This window comes from Mixophyes fleayi, chromosome 1 (genome assembly GCF_038048845.1).
Source record: "Mixophyes fleayi isolate aMixFle1 chromosome 1, aMixFle1.hap1, whole genome shotgun sequence".
Lineage (NCBI taxonomy): Eukaryota > Metazoa > Chordata > Amphibia > Anura > Limnodynastidae > Mixophyes > Mixophyes fleayi.
In genome coordinates this window covers 360,402,792-360,427,493 of record NC_134402.1, presented here as the reverse complement: position 1 = coordinate 360,427,493, position 24,702 = coordinate 360,402,792, and the positions used below count along the sequence as shown (strand labels likewise).

Sequence of the window (24,702 nt, the reverse complement as noted above, 5' to 3'; positions counted from 1 at the left end):
AACACCTTAGCATTCTGGATGAGCTAGAATGCTGACAGTTGTTTCTCGAACAATGTTCTTGCAGAATACTTTTATTCATAATTCATTATGAACAAATATATAAAAATGTCAAAATAGTGTCAGGCCAACTTTCAGTTTGAGATTAATATGTGACCACATATTTGAAAAAGGACACACTCCATTTTTTATATGAAGGGTATCATTATCTCTTTATAGGATACTTAAGTGTAAAACAGACGTTTTTTAGGGTCTCCTACATTCAGTCTCACTTAATAAGAATCCTAATGGTGGACCTTTGGTAAATGAGAATCTCAACTATGATATCGGTCATTAAAACAGAACTATGTGAAACAATAATATGATTAAAGGATTAAAAAAAATGGGTACTCATTTAGCAATATGAACACACAATGTATGAAATGCAACCTATAATGACTATTGTCAGAAGTCATTATTTACATTTAACTATACCATATACCCTAACATAACGAGTACAGATATATCTCTATACACAGCATTTTAACATCTGCAATGTAAGCTTAGAGACAGAATGAATTAGCCTGAAAGTACAATACAGTTCCAGTATGTACCTGTTTTTCACACACTGACTACCCCCATGGCAGATCTGCTCTCACAGCCAGGTACATGCAGCGCGGTGCACCCTGGGATCGCCTCCTCAGCCAATATGGCGTCTCGCTGACAGTTGTGTTGCAGCTGAGGTCCCGTTCACCGGTCTGTGTGTCACCAGGGGGGCTGTGGGAGAGTGTCCCCATACCCGGGAGCTTGGTGTTTACTGCCTGGGTCGGGTGGGCACGGAGAGAAGAGATAGGCAGTGACTGCCCCACCCTGCGGTGTGTGATGCTGCGGGTCACCGGGTGTCGGTGAGAGACAGGGGATGAGGGAGCGGCCCCGGGGGCTGAGAAGGAAGACATGGGCTCGGTAACGGCCGGAGATTCGGCTCAATGGCTGTCGGTGAAGGAGGAGACCATCTTTTTACATGATGGACTGATTCGGGTCACTGATTTGGCCGAGCTACCGAGCGAGATCGGTGTTACCGAAGCAGGGGACACGGACTTGGAGGTGAGGCCACCTGCTCTTGGACTCATATATATATATATATATATATATATATATATATATATATATATATATATATATATATATATATATTAGTGGCAGAATGTGTCTGCGTTTGTCAAATGCATTATTGCATTATTGTCTGTTTATTATGGCTTGCAGTTTTGCACAAAGCATTTTTAGTTGTATGCATGTAGTCTTAAAATATATCAGCCCCCACTGAACGGATTTTGTGAGGTGAATCTATTCTCTAGAGATCTTGCAAACCCTCTTTAGTCTATTTGCTAAATGCCCTCAGGCACATGAAATAATGCAACTTAGGCACTGAGTGAGAATTAGTCCAGGACTAGAGGGTTTTTGCAGTCCTACCATGAGGAAGACATTTCCATAACAATATCTTGTGAAAATAAAGTCTTTGTTGGAAAATGTATATCTGTGCGTCATTAGGGATAGAGGGGCTAAGCATATGTGAGTGACAGTATTTCATTATGTATCAATCTATTGTAGACCTTTTTATTTCTAGCAATTTCATATGCAGATAAAATTCCTTATCAGAACGTTTCCTTGCTGTGCTATTGTATGAACTGTTAAAATGTATATTTTATCTTGCTGTCCAGAGTTACAATATGCCTGCAGTCTAGTACAGATCAGTCACTTAATGTATTACTGTTAACAGCATACCACTACCATTTGCTTTTCCACACCCTATCCCAGCTCATTCTCTATGTGCAGGTCACAGGGATGCGTTAGTCCAATGAGCCTTTGTCCAAGGATCACTGCCCTTGGATTTTCACAGTAGTTTAGGCCTTTGTACTGATCTGTCATTTGGCTGGGAGAGCAGGTGCAGGATTCCCTATGCTTCTTGATGATGGGCACACTTAATAATCTTTCCCCCTCTCTTGAAATGCAAGGCATCTGTTCAAGTTGTCAAGCTATTTCTCCTCTGTCAAAAATGAGCTAATTTTCATTTCAGCTATAAGCACAGATATATTCAGTTGATCTTGTGCCTGTAAATAAACGGTGTAAAAATCAGTGTTGGTAAAAATCAAGGCATACTGTTTCTGTTAAAGATTATCCCAAGCCTAGAGCATTTTAAAGCAAACAGACATCTCTCCTTGCTGCAGAAACTGAATGATATCTTATTACACTTTAAGGGATTTTAAGATAAGCACAAATAAATAATGTGATTTCTAGGAGCATTTGAGGCTATTTTTGTGTTATCGCATTGTTTATAGAGGAACATAAAATAATAGATAGTGTTTCAAAAGTCAAACTCAGTTGTTTGACACAATGATTTTTATTCTTTACTCAAGAGTATTATTTAATACTATTTGACATGGAAAAACTACAGCATTTGTTGAATGAATGTTTGGTTACTGATTGTTAGCCATGCAATGAGAGGCCAAAGAAGGGTTTGATACAAGAGACCTTGCTTGGTCTGCAGGACACTAAACTCATTCAGTTTGAGTCTTCTGTGATGATAGAAAAGTTCAAGTGTCAAAGTATATTTGTGTGTGCACCCTCTTTGCCAAATAGAATTAATGTACTTAATTACTATTGCTAGGTAATGTATTTTTGGGGAAAGGATGGGGGCATTTTCTTAAAGTAGTAGTGTGAAAAACATGACAAACTAAAGCATGTTAATTATCCTTCGTTTTAACAGAGCATTCAATTTGCTTTTGCTTTTCAGAGTGCATTTATTGATGTGTCTTAAAGCTCTCTGCCCTGGAGCTTCCTATCCTGTTAGGTAAAAAGAACACCACCACACATACAGTACATCCTGTTAAACACATTCTTCCTCCAAAACACAGAATGTGGAATTGTGGGTATCAGGAAGTGTAGAGAAAGGGTTCTGGAAGTATAGCAAGTTTTTTTTTTGATGTTTATACTTATTCCATGATAATTTTACAATGTTACTATTGTTGGTATCAAGATGATGGATAGAAGGAGGTGTTTCAGAGACCAAGCAAGACACCAGAGGTACTTTGTTCACCCAATGGTGTCTCGGCAATGGGTACTTCGCTTTCAGCTTCATGGAATTGCGGAAGTATCCCCAAAATTCATGACTTCTTTCTAGAAAACTATTGGCACTTTGCGTAAGTCCTGGCCTAATGTAATACATATGTTTTATTGAACCCCCTACAAAGAAAAAAGGTTGTTGTGCACTAGACTTACAAAGTCCTCTATTCCCACTTATGGAAAGCCATACTCTGCCTGACCAGACTCCACCAACCTTCACTCGCGCTCTCAAAACCCACCTCTTTGCTATTGCCTATCGTATTCCCTCACTTATTGACTCAATAGCTCATTGTCTCGACTTTTCCCACTAATTGTAGACTGCAAGTTCTAACGAACATGGTCCTCTCTACCCTCTGTCTCATGCCTGCACCTCCTTCTTTAATCATGCATGTAGGCTGCCTAATCTGTGTAAATTTGCATGATTTGTTATGCTGACATATCTACCTACTCTGGTTTATGTAAACGTGTATTTTGTATGATTTTTAGTGGGTTATTAGCGATGGTTTTGTTTTTATTTATTTCTTGCAACAACAAGAAATTTTTGTCAGTTCTTATACAGGCGATTGTTGATAGTTCTTACAATTTTTGTGCAGTCCAGGCAATTCTAAGGTCTCTAAAAGCTCCCCAACGGATTTTAAAATAATATAAGGAATGTGTAATATTCTGAAGTCGCATGTATGTTCTTCCTGTGTTTGCGTGGGTTTCCTATAGGTGCTCCGGTTTCCTCCCACACTCCAAAAGCATACTGATAGGTTAATTACCTGCTTTCAAATTGACCCTAGTCTCTCTGGCAGGGACTGATGTGAGTGAGTTCTCTGTACAGCGCTGCGGAATTAGTGGCGCTATTTAAATAGCTGATGATGATTCTGTATAAAATTTTAATATTTTGAAGCGAGATCATAAAAGAGGAATTGCTTTACGTCTTAAATCGGTGCTTTCACTGCATGTGATATTTTGTGGACAGCATGTTTGCATATTTATATTCTAAGATTATATACTCCTTCCCATATTGATTTGGTTATAAAGGAATGTGTTTGTGTGTGTGTGTCTTGCATAACTTTGTACACTAAATAGTGTGCTACAATTTCGAGTACTCACTTTACCACAAATTTGAAGACTTAGCATGGGCAAATACTAGGAATCAAGTACATGCACTTGAAATAGGAGACCAATTTGACAAATTTTTGTTTTGTTTCTGACATGAAACTACCCTGCAATATAATAGAATGTAACTTTCAAATATAACTTTATTCAAAAGATTTAATTTTAAATATCTATTAATCATATTAATAGAAATATAAAAAAAAATGTCAAAGTGTATGATGCTGTTTTGTAATGTTCTTTATACTTTTTCCTTTTTTCCTATTAAAATGTTTCTGTAAACAACTTTTTTTTTTTTGCTTGTTTTTAAAGTTCATTAACAAATATAAATGACAACAAAATCAACTGAGGATTTTTATGTATAAATTAGGAAACTTAAAGGTTCTGAAAATAGGGGTTATGTTCAGATGATGATGGTTAAGGATCGGGCAATATCCACCGACATGGCCTGATTCATAATGTCGAGGACAATATGGAGGCAGATGTATGTGGTTTGTGTGCAATATGCTCATGTTGAGGACTGTACGTTTGTTTTGGTGGGACTGTAAGTGTATGTCTGTGATATTGATGTGAATATGGTGCAGGTGTTGGGTAATTGTATGAGTGTATGTGGTGGACACATTGGGGTCAATCCAATGGCGCGCAAAATGTTTAGTAAAACAGGTCATCACGCAAAACTTTTCACTGGTCATTAATAACATTTTTACAGCTTTGAGAAATGCTAAGGTTGTTCTAGCTGCTCCTGCATGTCTCCAAGGAGCCGCATAATCACTGATGACTCAGAATCCTCATTCTTCCTCTAGCAGGTAGATTTTATTGAGGAATCATGCATCTGGACATATGGGTCAATAGATGTTTCTGACGAGCCAACAGGCAATGCAGGACTTTCCATTACTGCTTTGTGCTGCTCCGCTGTGGGCATAACTGTTTTCCCTTCCACTGACTGAAAGTCCATCTCCTCAGTGTCATCCAAGGTTCTTAACTGGAAAATATTTGTTTAGTAATTCAACAACAACAAATCTTTCAAAACGTGTGTTTATAATAATCATTCCATAATTAGGGGCATAGTCAATTGGTAGCGTTACTGTCAAAAGTAACGCAGCTTGCGCACTATTACCGTTATTACGGTAATAGTGCACGTAATTACCAATATTACGATATCTTTAATGCCAGCTTTCTGTTCGCAACTCAGGGAACTGCGAGCTGAAATCCGGGTTAGAATTACCGTAATAACAGTAATACTTTTAACGCTGCGTTTCTTTTGCGAGTATCGTGGGTAATTGAATATGCCCCTTAGTGCCTCAGCGCCATGCAGCAACTTAAGAACAGCAGTTCTTCTAAATAAAGGTGCATCTTAATTATCTTGCCAGAGGAACTGCTTCTTTGGACTGAATGGCTATGATGTCCTTCTTGAAGTTGGCCCCTTAGTAACTTTTCAACTGATCTGTGCTACATAAGGTTTTGCTTAGTAAAATTAGAGAAAACATAATACTACTTAGGTGGTTCAAACCTTTGTGTCAAAGACCATTTTCATTTATTTCTTATTTTAATTTCCAATTTAACTCTAGAGGGTGAATTTAACAAGCTGCGGGTTTGGTCAAAGTGTAGCTAATACCTATTGCAACCAATCAGATTCTAGTTATCATTTATTTAGTACAGTCTACAAAATGACAGCAAGAATCTGGTTGCTATAGGCAACATCTCCATGTTTTCAAACCTGCAGCTCGATAAATGTACCCCTAGGAAAATAAATATATTTCTGAAATATAAGGGTTTCTTTTGTGAACATATTGAAAAGGTTTTCTATTTTACCTAGGTACAATAGACACACTATTTTTTCATAACATGAGTCATCACAGAAAACTTGGAATGTATTCGACTAGGTCTCTTGAGTACAGGCATCTCGAGCTTGTGTACTTCTATTAAAAACAGGATGTTTGAGAGAAATAAACAGGGATATGTTAATTTTATTTTTTTATTAACAGACACATGTCTTTGAGAGTCATTGGAGAACTTCAAAAGGTCTCCACTATTTGTATTGCTATCATGCAAACTGGAACTAAAGAAGTAAATTCCATCACTGCTATTTTCAATGACATCATTATATAATACTTTTTCCTTATCCCTGCTCCTTCCTGGCTATATTACAAGTGTGGTGTGACTCTCTTCACTACATCCAGCCATGCTTTTTGTAGCAGTAACTGTAGCCAGGTGTGTAAGAGTCATACAACTTTGGATGCTCCTTGTCACGAACCGCCACCTCTGGCCACTCCCTGATTTAATATGTTATCATATTTACACACAGTCAAACAATATATAACCTCTAATATGTCAGGAGCTTCTGTCACAAACTCGTGACTTGGAAGCTTACTGTAACACACAGGCTTCAGCCTAAACCTCACTCTCACCTATCTCTTAGGCCAGTGGTTCCCAAACTGCACCACGGCTCCCTGGGGTGCCTGCGGCGATCTCAAAGGGGTGCCGCGGCCAGGGCAGTTGATAAGCATGGCAGGGGACTACTTGGTAATTATTTTGGCTTAGGGGTCCCTTGAAAAAATGATGAAGACCTTAAGGGTGCCTCGACCTGAGAAAGTTTGGGATTCACTGTCTTAGGCTACAAATTTAGCTGGTCCCTTTCCCAACACAGACATACGCTTCACACCTCTCCGCAACTGCCACCAGCTATGTATAAGGCCTGTAGCAAACCTATGACTTAAATATCCAATTGCGCACACTCTGTTTCTGTTTCTCTGTTTCTAACACTTCACACACTGGTTTCTAAAGAGTTATCCAGCCAAGCAACCTCTCTTTTCTAAACCGGCAGAGAGCAATAAGGACATCACTATTGCATTTTTTTATTTAATATACAAAAAGTACAATGCTTATAGGTTATGAAAACTATTATAAACAATTGACATACAAATAAAAATTGCATAAGTTATAAAAACAAATAGGATGAAAATACAGAGCATAACTCGCATATAATAATCTGTATGCCTGGAGCAGGCAGAAGAGATGAACAGTCCTTCAATTAGATTGATCCCCAAGAGCTGACCCTTTGTCCCTTCACAACACAGGTTTTTAAGCAAAATAAAATGGACAGCATTCACAGCCTGGCAGTGTGAATGCTACTGTGGGGGCATAAATGCTCCTGGCTGTCACCTAGGGTTTGTTCTAAAGTATTACTAAAGTTTTGACCTGTCTTAACTTTTCTCAGAAATATCCCAGAGACATAACTCCCCCATTAATAAACCAGTCATAATCTCTCGCACATTTAAATACCCAACATGATGGAATTATATCAATATGACATACCTTTCCCAAAGACATGTGACTATAGCTGTTCCCCGGTACCACTAGTATCTCTAATTCACAACCCTAGTGTGGTTTTCAGTCCCTCAGTACTGAGTGGCAAACAGATTTCCCAAAATATGAAGTCATTTTCTTTGAAGTCCATATTCCTATATACCTGCATATATAGCCTTCATGTGTTCCCTTTGTCTACAAGGATCTCAAGCTGTGAACGGCTCTTTAGAGTCTCTCTTGGTGTCAAAAAACTATCCTATTCCAGGCTGTAGCTCACCCCAGGGGCCTTTGAAGCTGTTCAGATTTCCCAGTAAGTGGTACAGTTATCTTTTCACATAGAGGTGGGCAGGGACACCAGGTAAACACACACCAGACCATCTAGCTTCAGATTTTACACCATAGTAGCTCAATTTATCAGTGGATTCATTTGATATACCATATTTACACTGAAGTTATAATTAGGCCTTATTCCCCACAATTATGTTATTGGTTAATCCTTATAACTGTAATTCACCTCTGTTCACTACGTTGCCTGGATTTGTAGTACAAAATTAATATCAATACATAGTTCAATGCTACTCGTTGCTGTGCTCAGCACTCATCTCTGACGATGCTCAAAGCGTTATCACCAGCACACAATGAGAATGACATGACACTGTCCTGAAAAAAGGGGCAAACATGTTTGGCTGGCATTATGTGAGCATTCCCATAGACCACAGTTAAAGTTTATCATTGACAGCCACTTTCAAGCTTGGAAGACCTCCACTCTTCAGGAATCTTTGTTTAGATGTTTGAGTAAAGATTTCTTGTAATGAGGTATCGGGATACTTGGCAGGTTGCACAAACAGAAGTCTGTCTCCTCCAGAGCTGCGCCTCCCATTATCCTTGGCTGCTTAGTATCTAAGCTTCACCAGAAAGGACAATGGGCAGAACCCAAATATTGCTAAGAATCTATACTATTTATTCCAGCCCCAATCCAAATATAGGATTCTTTGCATCACTATTTATAATATAATTTTCAGGAAAACATTTAAGCATGTGTGCTCTATTCTGTATATTGCTTACTTTACTAAGGTAAAATATAATAAACATTGATGTAAAAGCATCACTTTATTGACCAATTTATCATGAAAAATAACATTATTTAATAAAGTTTCCTTTGGGTGTAATAGTTTTTTTTTCTTATTGTTCAAATGTTTTATTTATGATATCTTACAGATACTACTCTTCCACACTATCGGGTGATTGGATTTTACAGTTTTTTCTTAGGTTTTCTCTCATCAGTGATGTGCCATAATCAACCACTCTTACTGGTGGTGTTGGCCACCGTGCACTGAACGTTCAACACAGGATAGCTATTGGATGGATGAGGGTCTTAGCTCTTACCTATATTTCACAGGAAAGCAGCAGATACAGGCTCTTGCAGGAATAGACCGCTGCTCTGTGGCTACTAGCTGGGGCTGAAGTGCAACATCTAGCCACTGCTGCTTTACTCAGGCTGCTATAGAAGCTCCTCCACTGGACAACTTCGAATGGACAGCACAATGCTGATGGATGTTCCCCGATCTCCATTGAATACATTTTTTTAATACATTTTTAAATGCATTTCTAGTTCTAAACCAATATAAAGAGTTAAAAAATGTACACACAGATCTGCGCTAAACACTTAATTTTATACAATTAAACCCCATGTCACAATAGCGTCTGTCTGTACAAGAGGGCCACAATATCTCTTTTCATAGTATCAAAATCATCAGTTTTTTTCACCTAATATTCTTAGTTTGAGATAATTCTTATCAAGCTAGTGGTAGAATTGTAGCAACATTGAATACCTCAAACACAATGAGTGACATTTTTGCTATGGGAATCAACTAATTGAATTAATTTGCAATAATGCCCCTTGTGTATGAAGTTGGATGGGCATGGATTTTCATTCTAGGCAACTTTAGAGACATTTTGGAAACCTCTCCAAAATAATAAAGGTTTATTATGCCATATTGGTAGATGAAAAAACATTTTAAGCACGCAAAGATAAGTAAAGGTCAGCTTGTTTCTAAAGATCCCAAGTGTAAAGTCCTGCAGAGCATGCTGGTGTTATATAAATGTTAAAAATATATGTTTAATTATCTGCTTGTGCTGCAAAAGCTTGTCAAAAGTTTCCATTTAGCCTTGGACACAAGTCACAATTGGTACAAGCATAACAATTGTCTTTTATACAAATTCTGTTGACCTCTTCACTCTCCAGAGAAATAGCATGTGCTGCGTTCTACAATTTAAAATGCAGCATTAAAGTTTTAGAAGGCAATGGTGGATGTGAGCCCATAAGGAAGCAATTCATGCTTTTCTTTTCTTTTTTTTTTCTTAATCTGCTTTTCAGATGGCAGTTTGTGGATTAAAAGTGAATTAAGAGTGGAGAGATCTGAACAAGTTATAAATTGCAGTGTTTTATTTATTTTGAATTTTTTAGGAAACTATAAGCAAGCTTATAAATTGTTTATTTCAGTAACTTTGTAGTTCTATGATAGAACAAAGTACATACACACCTGGACACACAATCCTTTTCAGAGCTGAAATACCCGGGCTGCTTTTAGCATTGTAATAGTCTGGCTACAGCCTGTACTTGCCCCCTTTAATTCTTGACTGTGACTCTAGTCAATGTGCTTGGGGAAAAAAAACTACCGTAGCTTTGTTACTACACCATTTAACCATTTTTAAGGAGATTAGAAGTCTGCAGGCCATATGTTTATTAACAGGACATGATTTGTTTTGCATGATACATGATTATCCTGTACCTATAGATGTTAATCACATAAAGTATTTTTATATTTTTGTCTGTTCACATCACTATTTTAAAGACATACATTTACATTGCCTGTATTGACAGTGGTGTAGTAAGGATGATATGCTTTTTTATTTATAAATTAATACAATTTTGTGATGTTTGAGAGCCTATTGGCAAGTATAACTTGAATACTAAACAGGTTTAGCTTCTTTCCAAACATTACTTTGTAATTAGGTTGAATTTTCCATGTAATTGGGTAGAGCTAATTTATCTGAGAAGCCCAATTGTGACGTGCATAATTTTTCTTTTTCTACATGGCAGATTCTCAAAAACAGCTCAAATATGTATAACTACAAGAGGATATGTAAAACTGTACCCCGCTATATACTTCGTTTTTACAAACCGTCTACATGTTAAAATTTCTATAATACTGTTTCACTGGACATTATCCCCCCCCACCACACACACATACTTCTTGTATCCAGTTGAGCTTATACCATAACCACTGTTCTAACTTTTTTTTTTTACATGATTGAGCAAGTAAGCAAACTATTTGGCAGTATTACTGTTCCAAAAAAAACAAAAACAAAAACTACTGGAATATTTATATTCCAATGCAGCATATTCAAAGTTTATTACACACAAACCAATTAACCTACCTGTATGTTTCTGAACCATGGGAGGGAACTCACACAAACATGGGGGAACATACAGACCACCTGCACAGTTATCAGATAGTGTCCTTGTTGGAATTGAATTCATGGTCGGAGCGCTGTGAGGCAGGAATGCTATCCATTTGTCCCAGCGCTGTGAGGCAACATGCTGGTACATGGATTCACTGTGATTCCTTTCCACCCTATGCTCAAATGGACCGGGACTTTGGATGTCGTTCTAGTGTACTAATATTATATTCTTTTCTTTGTTTCAATTAACATAATATTGTTCTTAATAAAAAAAAGCAGCTTCCACAGTCCTTGAAATTTGTCTGTAAGGCACCTATCTAAAAACGTAGAAAAGTCGTATTTTATTGATGAATACACAAATTGATGTCCGTGGCAGAGCAATGGATGATCAGACAGCAACACACCCCAAGAACAGGAGATAGAACACTGGAAATTCAATGTGGCTGCAAAGTCTCCTCAGGTAAGTAACTAATCACAGGCGGAGTACCTGCAGAAAATAGGCATTTAGTATAAGAATTAACAAAGTTCATGGACAGACAGCAATAACAAAGTCAGCATCAGGAAACAGCAATCGGTGTAGTCACAAATACAAAGCTAGGTCTCCGTCAGAGATATCATATCTGGACATGCTCTGAACAATGGTGTGATCCACACAGGATTCTGATACCTGAATGCCTACAGTTATCTCCAGTATATCAGAGCCAAGTATCGCACTACAACAGGGGGCAACGAGGAACCCTGCTACTTACAATACAAAGGAGAATGTGTGGATATAATAACTTGTCTCAGATGCAGTGGCAGTTTAGAATATTGGAGAAACTAATGTGACATATTTACAAGTGTTTGGTTATTATATTAACAATGTGCCTACAAATTGACTGCTGGCAAGTAACTTTTGGGAGTGATTTATGTTTATGCCGTTATTGGCAGATGTTTTTCAGCTACTTTAAAAAATCCTTCTTGCTCTCAATTTATGAGAAAATATGTGCTGAATGTGTTTTAATTTGCTTTTTGTGAGTTTTATCAGTAAACACATTTTGCACCCTGTTTTTGGGGGGCACTTTTGACTTTCTCCTCTCCTATTGAAAAATGATAACACACTTACACAGGCTTTAAAACCAGCAGAATTTCGAATAAAATACTTTTATTTATTTTATTATAATCAAATATGTTCCATCTACATATTTGTCCTAGAAAGAGAGAGAGCCTGTCTACTGACGGGATTGTGTTATTTTTTTTATTTTTTTTATTCCTTATTTTAGATGGTCGGTCAATACAAAGCGTATACAGTATGAGGAAGAACATTTACAATGTATACATAGAAAGACATTTACATTATAGTAAATTCCAGTAAGGGTGCTTTTCAATAACTTGAAACGTAGATTGACCATATTTTCATTATTTATTTATTTTTGCTTTCGTTAAAGTATAAGAACCAATAATACAAAGGTAAAGTGGGGGGGGGAGGGGTAAAGGAGACTCAGAAAGGGATTGTGTTATTTAAATGGGACCTGTCCCCTACAGAGGCTGCATTCTCATGAATATTATTTTAGTCCACAAACTAGATGCCTTCATTGTGTGTGTCTATTTCGGTGACTAGTATAATTTAAGAAGAAACCAAAGTTGTTTATCTAGCACCATAATTTACTCTAATGCCGTAGAAATGCCCTGATCCAAGAAATCAACGTCTGGCGAGTGGTAAACGTAGAAAAATTCCAAACTGCCATTATACTGTATGGTAAGCAACTACTGTATGTACCATCTTTGTGAATGGTTTGACTTCCTAGTGGATAATGTTCATTAGAGAGCTGGCTGATTCTGTATTTTGTGGCATGCGGTATCCCTTCAAAATAACAGATCAGCTGTAGTGTGCACAAGAGAGATAGCAATAAGCACACCTCCTGTCCTCAACACGCATTCCACCAACACGTTGAGAAAAGTCTCTCTTTCCAGTAATAATCAGATAGTGATTTTTACTCTGAGAATTCTTGGCTAAAGGTGATATTTCCACTGTAATGTTGATGATTTTTTAGATGACAATCTATATTTTATTGCAAAAAAAAATAAAAATCTTTACTGGGGGCATTTTTCTATTGCAGTGCATAATTACAGATTGAATTACATGGGCCTTCAAATTTGGATCACAGCTCTGATGCATTAGTTATTAATATACGTTATTTATATACTTGTGATATAATTTTATCATTTCCAGCTTTTCCCCTTCCAGTTATACAGTCTCATGTCTTATTCTGTCACAGTATATTTAAATTAAATGGTTTCTGTTCATCTGTGTGTAGATTTGTAATCCTTTTCTATCTATTTTGTGTTGAATGTCAGTAGTTTGGGTATGTGTGCTGCATATATACATGGTGACTTAGCCTGAAGGCCCAGCAGCTGTTTGATCATGCCCCTTCATGTATAAAGGCTGAATTTTTTTTAATTATTTGTATAAATATAATGATATATAATATGTTATGGCCCAAAGTAAGGACAACTCTTGTGTACTGCAGAATAAGTAAATTACTTGAGACTAACCTGCAGTAGTCAGCATGTTAAATATTCAGATCATCTGACAGTAGAAGTAATTTGTTTAACTAGGTGATTTTATTTTTTTTTCTTCACATGACCGAATGATTGAAGATTATTTAGCAGTCTACTACAAAGATTTCTGACTTACAGCATTCTATGTAGACCCTGGAGAGGAATCATAATGGAATCCTTACATTACATCTGTTTATCAGTTGAAAACTCTTCTTGTGACATTTTACTTCCTGTATGCATGTGTATATTTGCTATGTGGTATAACAGTTGATCAATATTGCTTGTTTGTTCTAGACTTTTATATACAACATTTTGCAATTAAGGTATAATTGGTGGTGCCAATGGCTTTGCACCCAGTCCACCATTTGAAATTTCTGGGCAGTAGTGCATGACTGTATAGCCCCCCCACACAAATGAACACACACAATCGTATTTCTGTAGTGGCAGGGAGATTTTACCATACATTCAAAAGAGCAGCACTTTTTCCTTTTCCTCTTTTTCAGCATTTTATATAGCCAAGCTATTCAGATAAAAGTAGGACTATGTGCTAGTGCAGTGGATCCCAAACTTTCTCAGTTGGAGGCACCCTTATGGTCCACATAATTTTTTTCAATGCACCCGTAAGCCAAAATAATTACCAATTAGTCCCCCTGCATTGCTTACTACCGTCCCTGGCCAAGGCACCTGTGTGGGGTCGCCGCAAAACCCCGGGGAGCCACAACTCACAGTTCAAGAACCACAGTGCTAGTATAATATATTTAAAATACATGCACCATTTTTTTTGCAATATGCTGTTACCAGTAATCCTTTGTATTCTTATTTTAATGAGTTTTTATTCCAGTTCTTAGTGCCCAAGTGACATGGTTGCTTATGGCTCTCAACAAATTTCTTATGTGAGAAAGATTTAATATGGAGTTGCTTCAGATTTCAGTCAATGGGCTATGTGGAATTTCTGGTATCTGTGGATATCCAGGATGCTTACTGTTGTCATAAGGGAGGACTTACATCAGTACTCTACCTCTACTTTGCTTTTCAGAGCGCTCATTTCCAGTTATGGCCTTTTGAATACATTGCTTCAGAAAGTGTTCCATCCCACAACAAGATTCAATTTCTCCAAAAGTGTATAGTCCCTCATCTGACTAAATTGCACACTACCTTGATACTGTATGAGGATGAAGGAGGGAGCAGTGGTCTTAACCCTGGAAGCTGTGCTATATGCCCAATTCCATCTGCGCTCCATTGAACCTGCACTTATGTGTTCCTGAGTCGGGGGTCTTGACACCTTAACAGTTCCATCCATCTATATCACAGGGTGTGTACTTCTGTAATGGGGTGGATGGATCTTTCCCATCATTACCATCTCAGTTGTTCATCAAACTAATCAATGTTCCGAAACGCCAAACCATCTTCTGAATTGTTTTCCGGGGAGCTCACTTTCAGTTTCGGTCTTCTCCTATTTTCATTGTTGTCAGATTTTCAAAGGTCATGGTCTCTATGGTGGTGGTTCTGTGTCATTGATTTGTATCTGGATGATATGCTGGGTGACTGGACCCTGCTGGTGGGACTCTAAGGAGAGGCTGTTTGGTATGTCTCAATACGTGGTGAAAACAAAGCAGTCCTTCATAGGATTTCCTCGTTCCAACCTTTTGTTGTCCCTGTCTCTGGTTTTCACATGAATTAGAATATGGTGTTGTCATCCTTTTGATCTCACCCTCGAATCTCGAGGAAAGTAATGTTTCACTACTTGTACTTGTGCAGTGTCTGTAGATTTCTGTCCAGCCTCCTCTCAGTTGATCACCTGCTGGGTCACGATGGCAAGTCAGCAGACCTGTTCTGTGGTGTGATTATCTGTTCCCTCTAGACTGCATGCTTGACCAAGGCCTTCGGTTTTCCTTAGGCAGGATGTCATATGGTATCAGACCAGGGTTACAGAGCGACCACCTTGACACCCTCATATACTTTTGCCAAATGTTAAATTGGTGGTTACTTTTGCAGAGGCTACCTATCAATACAATAACTCTGGGACCTGACCTGGAGTCTTTAATGCAGAGCTACTTTTCATTAGTTATTGGAGGGGAGAGCAATGAAGGTTGCTAGAGTGGGATTCGAACATTCCTCTGTGTTGCTTTCCCCATAGGGCGGACCGGCTAGCGCCATCTTCAGATAGCACTAGACATCCGGTCAAGCTCCAAAAAGCTAGGCTTTATGGAGCTTGTTAAATTGTCCCCATTGAGAATTATGGAGACTTCAAAAGAGACTGGTAAAGCAAGAGATATCTATGATATCTGCGTTGGCCTTTTGATAAATAAACTTGTTACTTAAAAATGCCTAAGCCATGCAGAATAAGTTATTTAATAAATAGGCCCCTTAATGTAATAATATTAATGGGATTGCAAATGAAAGTAATTGAAATAACACATTTATTTTGGTATTATTTTTTTTATTTTTATTTTTTATTTCATTTTTATAAAATAATGCTCAAATCTGCTGTGTTTTTAATAAAGTAATTGCCTTCTCATAAAGGGCCAATAAGTCTGAAATTAAAGTTGCTTAATGAGCGGTCGAGGGTAACATTTAGAAATATTAACTTCTAAGTAGTTCATCAGATTGTAAGATATTCGGTGCTTTTGAATTTAGTGTGTTTTTCCCCCCCTTTTTCCTAAACACAGCAAAATCACATTCTTTTAATGTCTATTTTTCTGTGCTCTTTGTTATTGTAAGTAACAAAATATATTTTAATAAATGATTGTGTTTTCAAATTGTTACTTTCCAGGATTGTGTGGGTTGTTAAAATGGCAACAGATTTTGCTTGCAAATCTTCAATATTGCTTTAATGAATGCTAAAGTGACATTGATAAATGTAATAAAACGTCAAGCAAATCACATACTAGCGTTATAGGAAATTTTATTCTTTTGTGGGATAAGATTTTAAAATAAAAAAGCTATTAAAATTTTATTTCTGTAATATTCTGTTCACCAGTAAAAGTATAGTGTTCGTGTGTCCCCTTTTCCAAAAATGAAAGCCTTCTATTAAACCTTCTCCTCAGTTAGATGAAGTGTACACTTGAACTAGTGTTGTATACTCCTTTCAAGGTGTTGTTTTATTCAGTAAAAACGTCTGGATAACAAAGCTGTAGACAAGGGATAATAAATCACTACTTTTAAAGGCAAACGCAAAATATGTTCATGGTCCATCTTCTACTTGCTGATATTATTGTTATTCATTTTTTGACCTAAATGAATCGTATGGAGTGCACCCTTGAGCTTCCCAGTCTTTACTTATGTTGGATAAATTGTATTTGCTAATTGTAATTTAAAGATTCTAAATCATTTATACATCATTCTTCACCCAGGATTCACTGGTGGTAATTGACAACTTCTGGTACTCAACATACTTGTAGTATAGATTAGCCAAGCCAAAAGTGTTTGAGTTAAAATCCCTAAACTAGTGGTTAACTAACTTTGTGCCTAAAGTAGAACAAAAACACAAGAAAACGAAAAAATAATTTTATGTTTTAGAGATTCTCTCTAATATTAAAATATATATGTGTGTGTCTATGTGTAAATTGTTTAAATCTCTGAATAAAAATCGCCACTAATCTACTACACCCAAATTTGATTTGAAGGGGATTGTGATTTCAGCTGTCATTATTTCAAAAAGCTTCAAGCATGAGAAAAAGAAATCGCACAATTGTGTGCCTAACATCATACTGCAATTATATTTTTCTGACAGCTGATTAATGGCTGTCTTTAGTGCTAGCTTTCTATATGTATTTTCACAGAGAAAGGGGCTTGGAATTGAGTGAACAAATTTATTCAAACCTTCTGAAACTGTATAGTATGAAGACAAAAAATTGTAGTTTCTTCAGTGAAAGTCGGGTGTTTTAGAGTTTGTGCTAAAATTGTTAAAATGTTTCTGTATTCTCTTTAAATACATTAACCCTTTGCATTGTTGTCATCCACAACTCTGTTGTTTTGAACAAACCAACCACCTGTGTGTTCAGGTGTTGCATTATAAAGTCATATGAATTAAAGGTGTGTAAATTAAATGATAAACTCCACTCAAATCTAATATGTGTTTAACTGGTAAGTATACAAATCCAAATGTATATTTACACTGAACGGGGTGTTTGCTTTATCAACGGCATTTTGTGATATCATAAATATGTTAACATTTTTTAGATTATGCCGTTTTATACATTCTATTAACTTGAATCTTGGGCTTGGTGGTTCTTTTAAAGGGCACTAATTGTATAATTAAAAAATTGTAGTCAAATCCCCTATTTTTTTTTTTTTTTCAATGGAAATTAATGTACAGTGAGGCAAAAGTTGATACTAGCCTATAAAGTTAGTTTGCATCCTGGACTTTTTTATAAACATTACACATGCTCATATGTATTATTTTTTTTATACACTAACAGCAGTGGTTCCCAAACTTTTTCAATTCGCGGCACCCTTAGAGTCTCCGTATTTTTTTCAAGGCACCCCTCGAAATAATTACCGAGCAGTGCCATTTTATAAGTAGTTAGGTCAAAATAATGTAATAAGTATTTAGGTCAGGACAGAAATACTTAGTTGTTTGCAAAAATATTACACACAAATCCAAGGGAAAAAAATATTTTTATATTTTTTTTCAATTATATTTCTGTCAAACAATAATTTACAGCTAATATTAAGAGGAGTAAGATCAAACAAAATAAAACATGTACAAAAATCATCACACTGTGCCCCTTCATCCACACACTCTGTGCGCCCCTTCATCCACACACTCTGTGCGCCCCTTCATCCACACACTCTGTGCGCCCCTTCATCCACACACTCTGTGCGCCCCTTCATCCACACACTCTGTGCGCCCCTTCATCCACACACTCTGTGCGCCCCTTCATCCACACACTCTGTGCGCCCCTTCATCCACACACTCTGTGCGCCCCTTCATCCACACACTCTGTGCGCCCCTTCATCCACACACTCTGTGCGCCCCTTCATCCACACACTCTGTGCGCCCCTTCATCCACACACTCTGTGCGCCCCTTCATCCACACACTCTGTGCGCCCCTTCATCCACACACTCTGTGCGCCCCTTCATCCACACACTCTGTGCGCCCCTTCATCCACACACTCTGTGCGCCCCTTCATCCACACACTCTGTGCGCCCCTTCATCCACACACTCTGTGCGCCCCTTCATCCACACACTCTGTGCGCCCCTTCATCCACACACTCTGTGCGCCCCTTCATCCACACACTCTGTGCGCCCCTTCATCCACACACTCTGTGCGCCCCTTCATCCACACACTCTGTGCGCCCCTTCATCCACACACTCTGTGCGCCCCTTCATCCACACACTCTGTGCGCCCCTTCATCCACACACTCTGTGCGCCCCTTCATCCACACACTCTGTGCGCCCCTTCATCCACACACTCTGTGCGCCCCTTCATCCACACACTCTGTGCGCCCCTTCATCCACACACTCTGTGCGCCCCTTCATCCACACACTCTGTGCGCCCCTTCATCCACACACTCTGTGCGCCCCTTCATCCACACACTCTGTGCGCCCCTTCATCCACACACTCTGTGCGCCCCTTCATCCACACACTCTGTGCGCCCCTTCATCCACACACTCTGTGCGCCCCTTCATCCACACACTCTGTGCGCCCCTTCATCCACACACTCTGTGCGCCCCTTCATCCACACACTCTGTGCGCCCCTTCATCCACACACTCTGTGCGCCCCTTCATCCACACACTCTGTGCGCCCCTTCATCCACACACTCTGTGCGCCCCTTCATCCACACACTCTGTGCGCCCCTTCATCCACACACTCTGTGCGCCCCTTCATCCACACACTCTGTGCGCCCCTTCATCCACACACTCTGTGCGCCCCTTCATCCACACACTCTGTGCGCCCCTTCATCCACACACTCTGTGCCCTCGATCATCCACACACTCTGTGCCCTCGATCATCCACACACTCTGTGCCCTCGATCATCCACACACTCTGTGCCCTCGATCATCCACACACTCTGTGCCCTCGATCATCCACACACTCTGTGCCCTCGATCATCCACACACTCTGTGCCCTCGATCATCCACACACTCTGTGCCCTCGATCATCCACACACTCTGTGCCCTCGATCATCCACACACTCTGTGCCCTCGATCATCCACACACTCTGTGCCCTCGATCATCCACACACTCTGTGCCCTCCTTCATTCACACACTCTGTGCGCCCCTTCATCCACACACTCTGTGCGCCCCTTACTATACTTGGCCTTCTTTCTTCTGTTGTCACAGGGGTGCTGCGGCCAGGAAGAAAACCCCCCACAAAACTTACCAATCCGGCGGTGCTTGGGACCCAGCAGCCTCCTCTCTCCTGCCGCTTTTTGCTGAATATGTTGGATGTGATGACGTCACGCCCGACATTCAGTGAGAAGCGAGGAAGGAGGAGGATGCTGGGCGCCTCCGGATTGGTAAGTTTTGGGGGGGGGGGGGGGGTTTTCGTCCTGCCGCGGTGCACACTTTGGGAGTTTCAGGAATGCAAATGTTCTAAAATATTGTACATATGATATAAAGAATTGGATAAAGGATACGTTCGTGCAGTGGTTCCCAAAGATATGAGTACCTTACCCAGTAAGTCACTGTGTTTAAGTAATCCAGGTGTTAATGTATATTGATATTACACTTAAAAGACCTGGATTCTGACACTTGGCTAGAATTGTTTATGCAGAGATGCCTGTGTCTAGAGGACCAGACTACTGTGGTTTAAGACAGTAATACCTTTGACCAGAAGGATCGGATGGGTTGTGGGGTGTGGTTGCATTATATACTTTTTTAGACAACCACTAACATTAAAATAAATATATATATATATATATTTATTTTATTTTTTTTTGTAATCACGATAATTTGCCACATAAAATGTGTCATGATGAATGAAGCCTTATCCCAGTTACATGTGTGAATGGAGCAACAAACCTCATAAGGTGCTGACTGCTCTTTTAGAAATACAGTAGACCTATTAATTCCCAGTCTATCAAACAGGGAAAAAACGCCAACCTTACATTTTCTTATATTTGGGAGCTTGGGACTTTTTTTTTATTTTGTTTATATTTAATTTAGTCCGATGAAACATGATAAAATGTACTACAAAAAATGACTTTTCTTTGCTATGCTCCCAGCATTCTCTTTTTCATTACCTTGTATGTCAGTGCTCCTCACAGTGACTGTAGGAGGAGGAATATGTAGATGGATGATTGTCTGCCTGTAAGAAATTATCACTGAGCAGTAGCACAAGGTAAACATGATCCATCCATTTTGAAAAAGGCCGTTACCTTATTATAGTTTCTTCACATACTGATGAATGTGGCCTTCGGTCATCTATTATTGCTACATGCTGCATTTCATCAGAGCCCTCTCCTTTAGTATGGTTTTAAAAGAGCTGTAGTCTCCCCCCCCCCCCCCACTTAAAACAATGTTATTATACAGCACTGTATCCTGCATAGTCACATGAATTCAGTTACAATGGAGGCTGCAATTGTAGCTGTTGAAAAGAAACAAGTGAACGGTGTCCATTATGTCATTTAACAGTGGAAATACAAAGAGCCTTTCTTCTTAATTCTATCTTACTATATAAATATATAACTTACCATTCACTCAATATCTCACTGCAATCCCTTCAGCATGGGAAGTGTTCTCATGCCCATGCAAATTGTATTCCTGTAGGGATGCAAAATTTAGTTTAAAGCTTTAATCGCAGGTTCCATAGATGTAGACCTAATGAATTATGAAATCCTTTTAGGTCATCAAAAAGTTCTCAAAAAAAATATATAGTCTCTTTTTCTAAATTTCTTATTTGAAGTTTCATGGTTCTGTAAACAGGCAGAAAAAAACCCTTTGCCAAGTGAAATCTCTTCTCTCTACATGTCTCAGACTATTTTTTAAGTATTATGTTTTCATGATCAAGAGCAATTTTCAGATAAAGTAAAGCATCAGACAACCACACCTCGCTCGCCCCTTACCGATACATTTTTAAATGTAGTACTTGGTGTGGTCACTTTTTTGGAACCCCCAAAAGTTACCTGAGCAGGGATCAACCACCTCTGGTCCAGAACTGGTGTCCTCCTAGCGATTATCTGCTAGGAAAGGAGGTGTGTACTTTATGCAGAAACTGATTTGACAGGAACCATGGCCACCCAATCAGATGCTACTTTCCTTATTAATCTCCCATCCTTGCTCAGAGGAGGTCTGGCAGCTTTTCTAAGGTAATGGTTAAGGTGCAGGAAACTATAAGGAAATGTTATACTCTGCAGATGAGAAGGTGCATTTTTTTTAAGTAGAGTCTCTTTTGAACTGATTTGATATGAAAGTTGAAGGTGTAGGTGTAATGTTTTGTTTTATTGTTATTATTGCTTTAATATTTACTGTTATTAATCTTCAACTAATGATTAAAACATCACTAGTACAAAGAAGGGTTTCATGCTATTAAACCAGCATGAGCATTCGTCATACCGGATCGTAACACATTTGTGTGTAAACTGATTCCACGGCATCATAAAAACGTATTTTTTTCGGTTATTGTACATGGATAACAATCCCTGATATGAGCGACTGTAGTTATTTTTTACTTCGATTAGACAATTGAACTATTTTATTGTAACAGGCCAATTAAATGATCATCATTACATATGATCAAACAAATAATAATTGGATTAGATTGGGTAATGTACCAATATAACATTTGTGAACCGCCTATAACGTATTATGTGTGATAATATATATACACCTAAAGTGTACTATATAAAGTAAATAACTTCACCTTATGGTATGTGATCTATTATTTAGAATGCGCGTGATTTTCCAGATAATTTGGAGCACCATGCCAAACATCTACTAAAACACACTGCACCCGGCATTTCCATCTGATTTTAGCAGAGCTTCTCATAGTAATACCCCATTCATACTGCACCAAAATCCCGGGTTTTTCCTGGGTCGAGCTCAAACGACCCGGGTCTTGGTGCAGTATGAATGGTACAAGTGAAAAATCCCGGGTCTAAAAACCCGGGTCTTCAACCCGGGATTTATCGAGGGGTAATTCCCGGGTCGGACCCGGGTCGCCTGCACTATGAATGGTGCAACCCGGGTTTTTCAACCCGGGTTGCACAGAAAACATGCTGATTGGCTGTCTGCCTGTCTCTGGAGGATGATGTCATCGTTGGAAGCCCGTGGAACATTGTAGAAGCTTTTTAGGAGAGATGGTGGATGGTGTTCTCAACCTAAAGCTGAAGCAGAAGCGTTTTTTTAGTGAGAAAATTGCTTTTAATAGTTTACAAAAACAGTGTTAATTTACAGCAATTATGACACACTGGATGGAGGAAGAGGTGCGTGAGCTGCTGAATGTCAGAGGGGAGGAAGAAATTCGAAGGCAAGTGACTGGGACTGTGAAGGATGCCACAGTGTACTACAACATTGCCAAAATACTCACACAACGTGGCATAAAGAGGACACAGCAACAAGTCCTGAACAAATTGAAGTCCCTGAAGAAGCAGTACACTAAAGTCCATGACCACAACAGGCGCAAAAGTGGCGCTGAAAGAATGGACTGGCCCTTTTATGACCAGTGCAATATGGTCTTTGGACATTCTCCTCTGACAAATCCAATTGCACTGTCATCTTCTAGCAATGTGGATGCGGCTATACCAACACCACCAGAGAGCACACAGACAAGCGAGACCGCAAGGATAATAATAGAAGATTCTATTTAAGACACCCCAGAACTAGAGTGCTCTGCCACAACAGATGACACCAACATTTCTTGGGAGGAATTGAACGATTCACAGCCATTCCCTGCTGCGCAAGTCGTTACAGAGACTTCGCAAGAAACACAGCCAGAACCAGTGCCGGTGTCAAAGTCTACGCCAGGTCCCAGTTTACGCTCCAACAGTAAGTATCTTTAAAAATCTCACATAATAACCAACCATATATACATACATTTATATCTACATAATTGGTAAAAAAAAAAACTGTATAAACAAAAGTCCCAAAAACAGAGAACTATATCAACCGAAATGCAAGCCAAATACCAAAAAATATATCTACATAACTTTAAAAAAATATTTGAACATAACTGTAAAAAAAAGAGAAGTATATCAACATAAATGCAAACCAAACACCAATGTTTCTATATAACTTTAAAAAGAGAACTATATCAACAAAAAGCCCAAAAAACAAATATAATACACTCCAAATTATTAAAACATCTCTACGCATATGTTGCAGTGCAAAACTACTGGGCAAGAGGGAGGAGGCCTCAAACACATATCAGCTTACAACACTGCTTTTTTGTTCTGCCACATTATATATTCTAATGTATGTTTTACTGTGTCTTTTTCTACGTACAGTTTACAACGTTCCTAAAAAACGCAAAAGGCCCAACAAAATGGAGCAAGCAACTAAAACAATGACAACTGTCATGATGGATCAACTGCGATGATGGATCAACTGCGGGAGATGGACAGCACCATGAGGGAACACGAGAATACACAACTGCAGCATTTCATGGACAATGAGCGGGAACTGCAGGACTCTTTCCTCATGCAAATCATGAACATGCAGGAACGCGTGTTACACGAAAATCGTGAGTGTATTATGGGATTCATGGACAGACTCCTCTCACGGGTGCAGGCACCTCCTCCAAGTCCTTACTATTATGACGGACATTATCCTATGTACCAGCGGGGGCAACCCATGTTAGGCAACAATAACCCTCCAAACCCGGTACAGAATACACAACATGCTCAACCTATGGGTAACCCCAACATAGAATACCCACCGGATTTTCCACTCCAAACCACTCCACCACCAGAAATGCCACAATATAGGCAATTGTAATAATCATGTTTTATGGTCAAATGTTTCACAGTTAATTGTTATCATGTATGTTACGTGTGATCTGGAATCACACCGTTAGCTTCTCATATTCATATATATATATATATATATATATATATATATATAAAACGTGAAAAGCAAATTTGCACTTACTGTTTGGGCACATTTGTGTCTTCGGTTTACTACTTATGTATATATTTTATTTTTTTCTACATGCAAGTAAGCACTTTTATATTGTCATTTTATATTTTTTTGTGAAGAGACATATGAGGAAATATGTACAAAACAAAATACAATATGTGAAATAA

The 24,702-nt window shown here is 38.6% G+C and overlaps 1 protein-coding gene across 2 annotated transcripts in view; it reads left to right on the top strand.

The window, feature by feature from the left end:
* The first annotated feature begins 677 nt into the window (after nt 1-677).
* Nucleotides 678-24,702, top strand: part of HECTD4 (HECT domain E3 ubiquitin protein ligase 4) — a 236,234-nt gene continuing 212,209 nt past the window's right edge. For both annotated transcript variants that reach the window (XM_075178495.1, XM_075178494.1), the window contains exon 1: nt 678-1,080. In XM_075178495.1, coding sequence (XP_075034596.1) covers nt 931-1,080 — 150 coding nt within the window. In that variant the 5' untranslated portion in view covers nt 678-930. The remainder of the gene's footprint in view (nt 1,081-24,702) is intronic.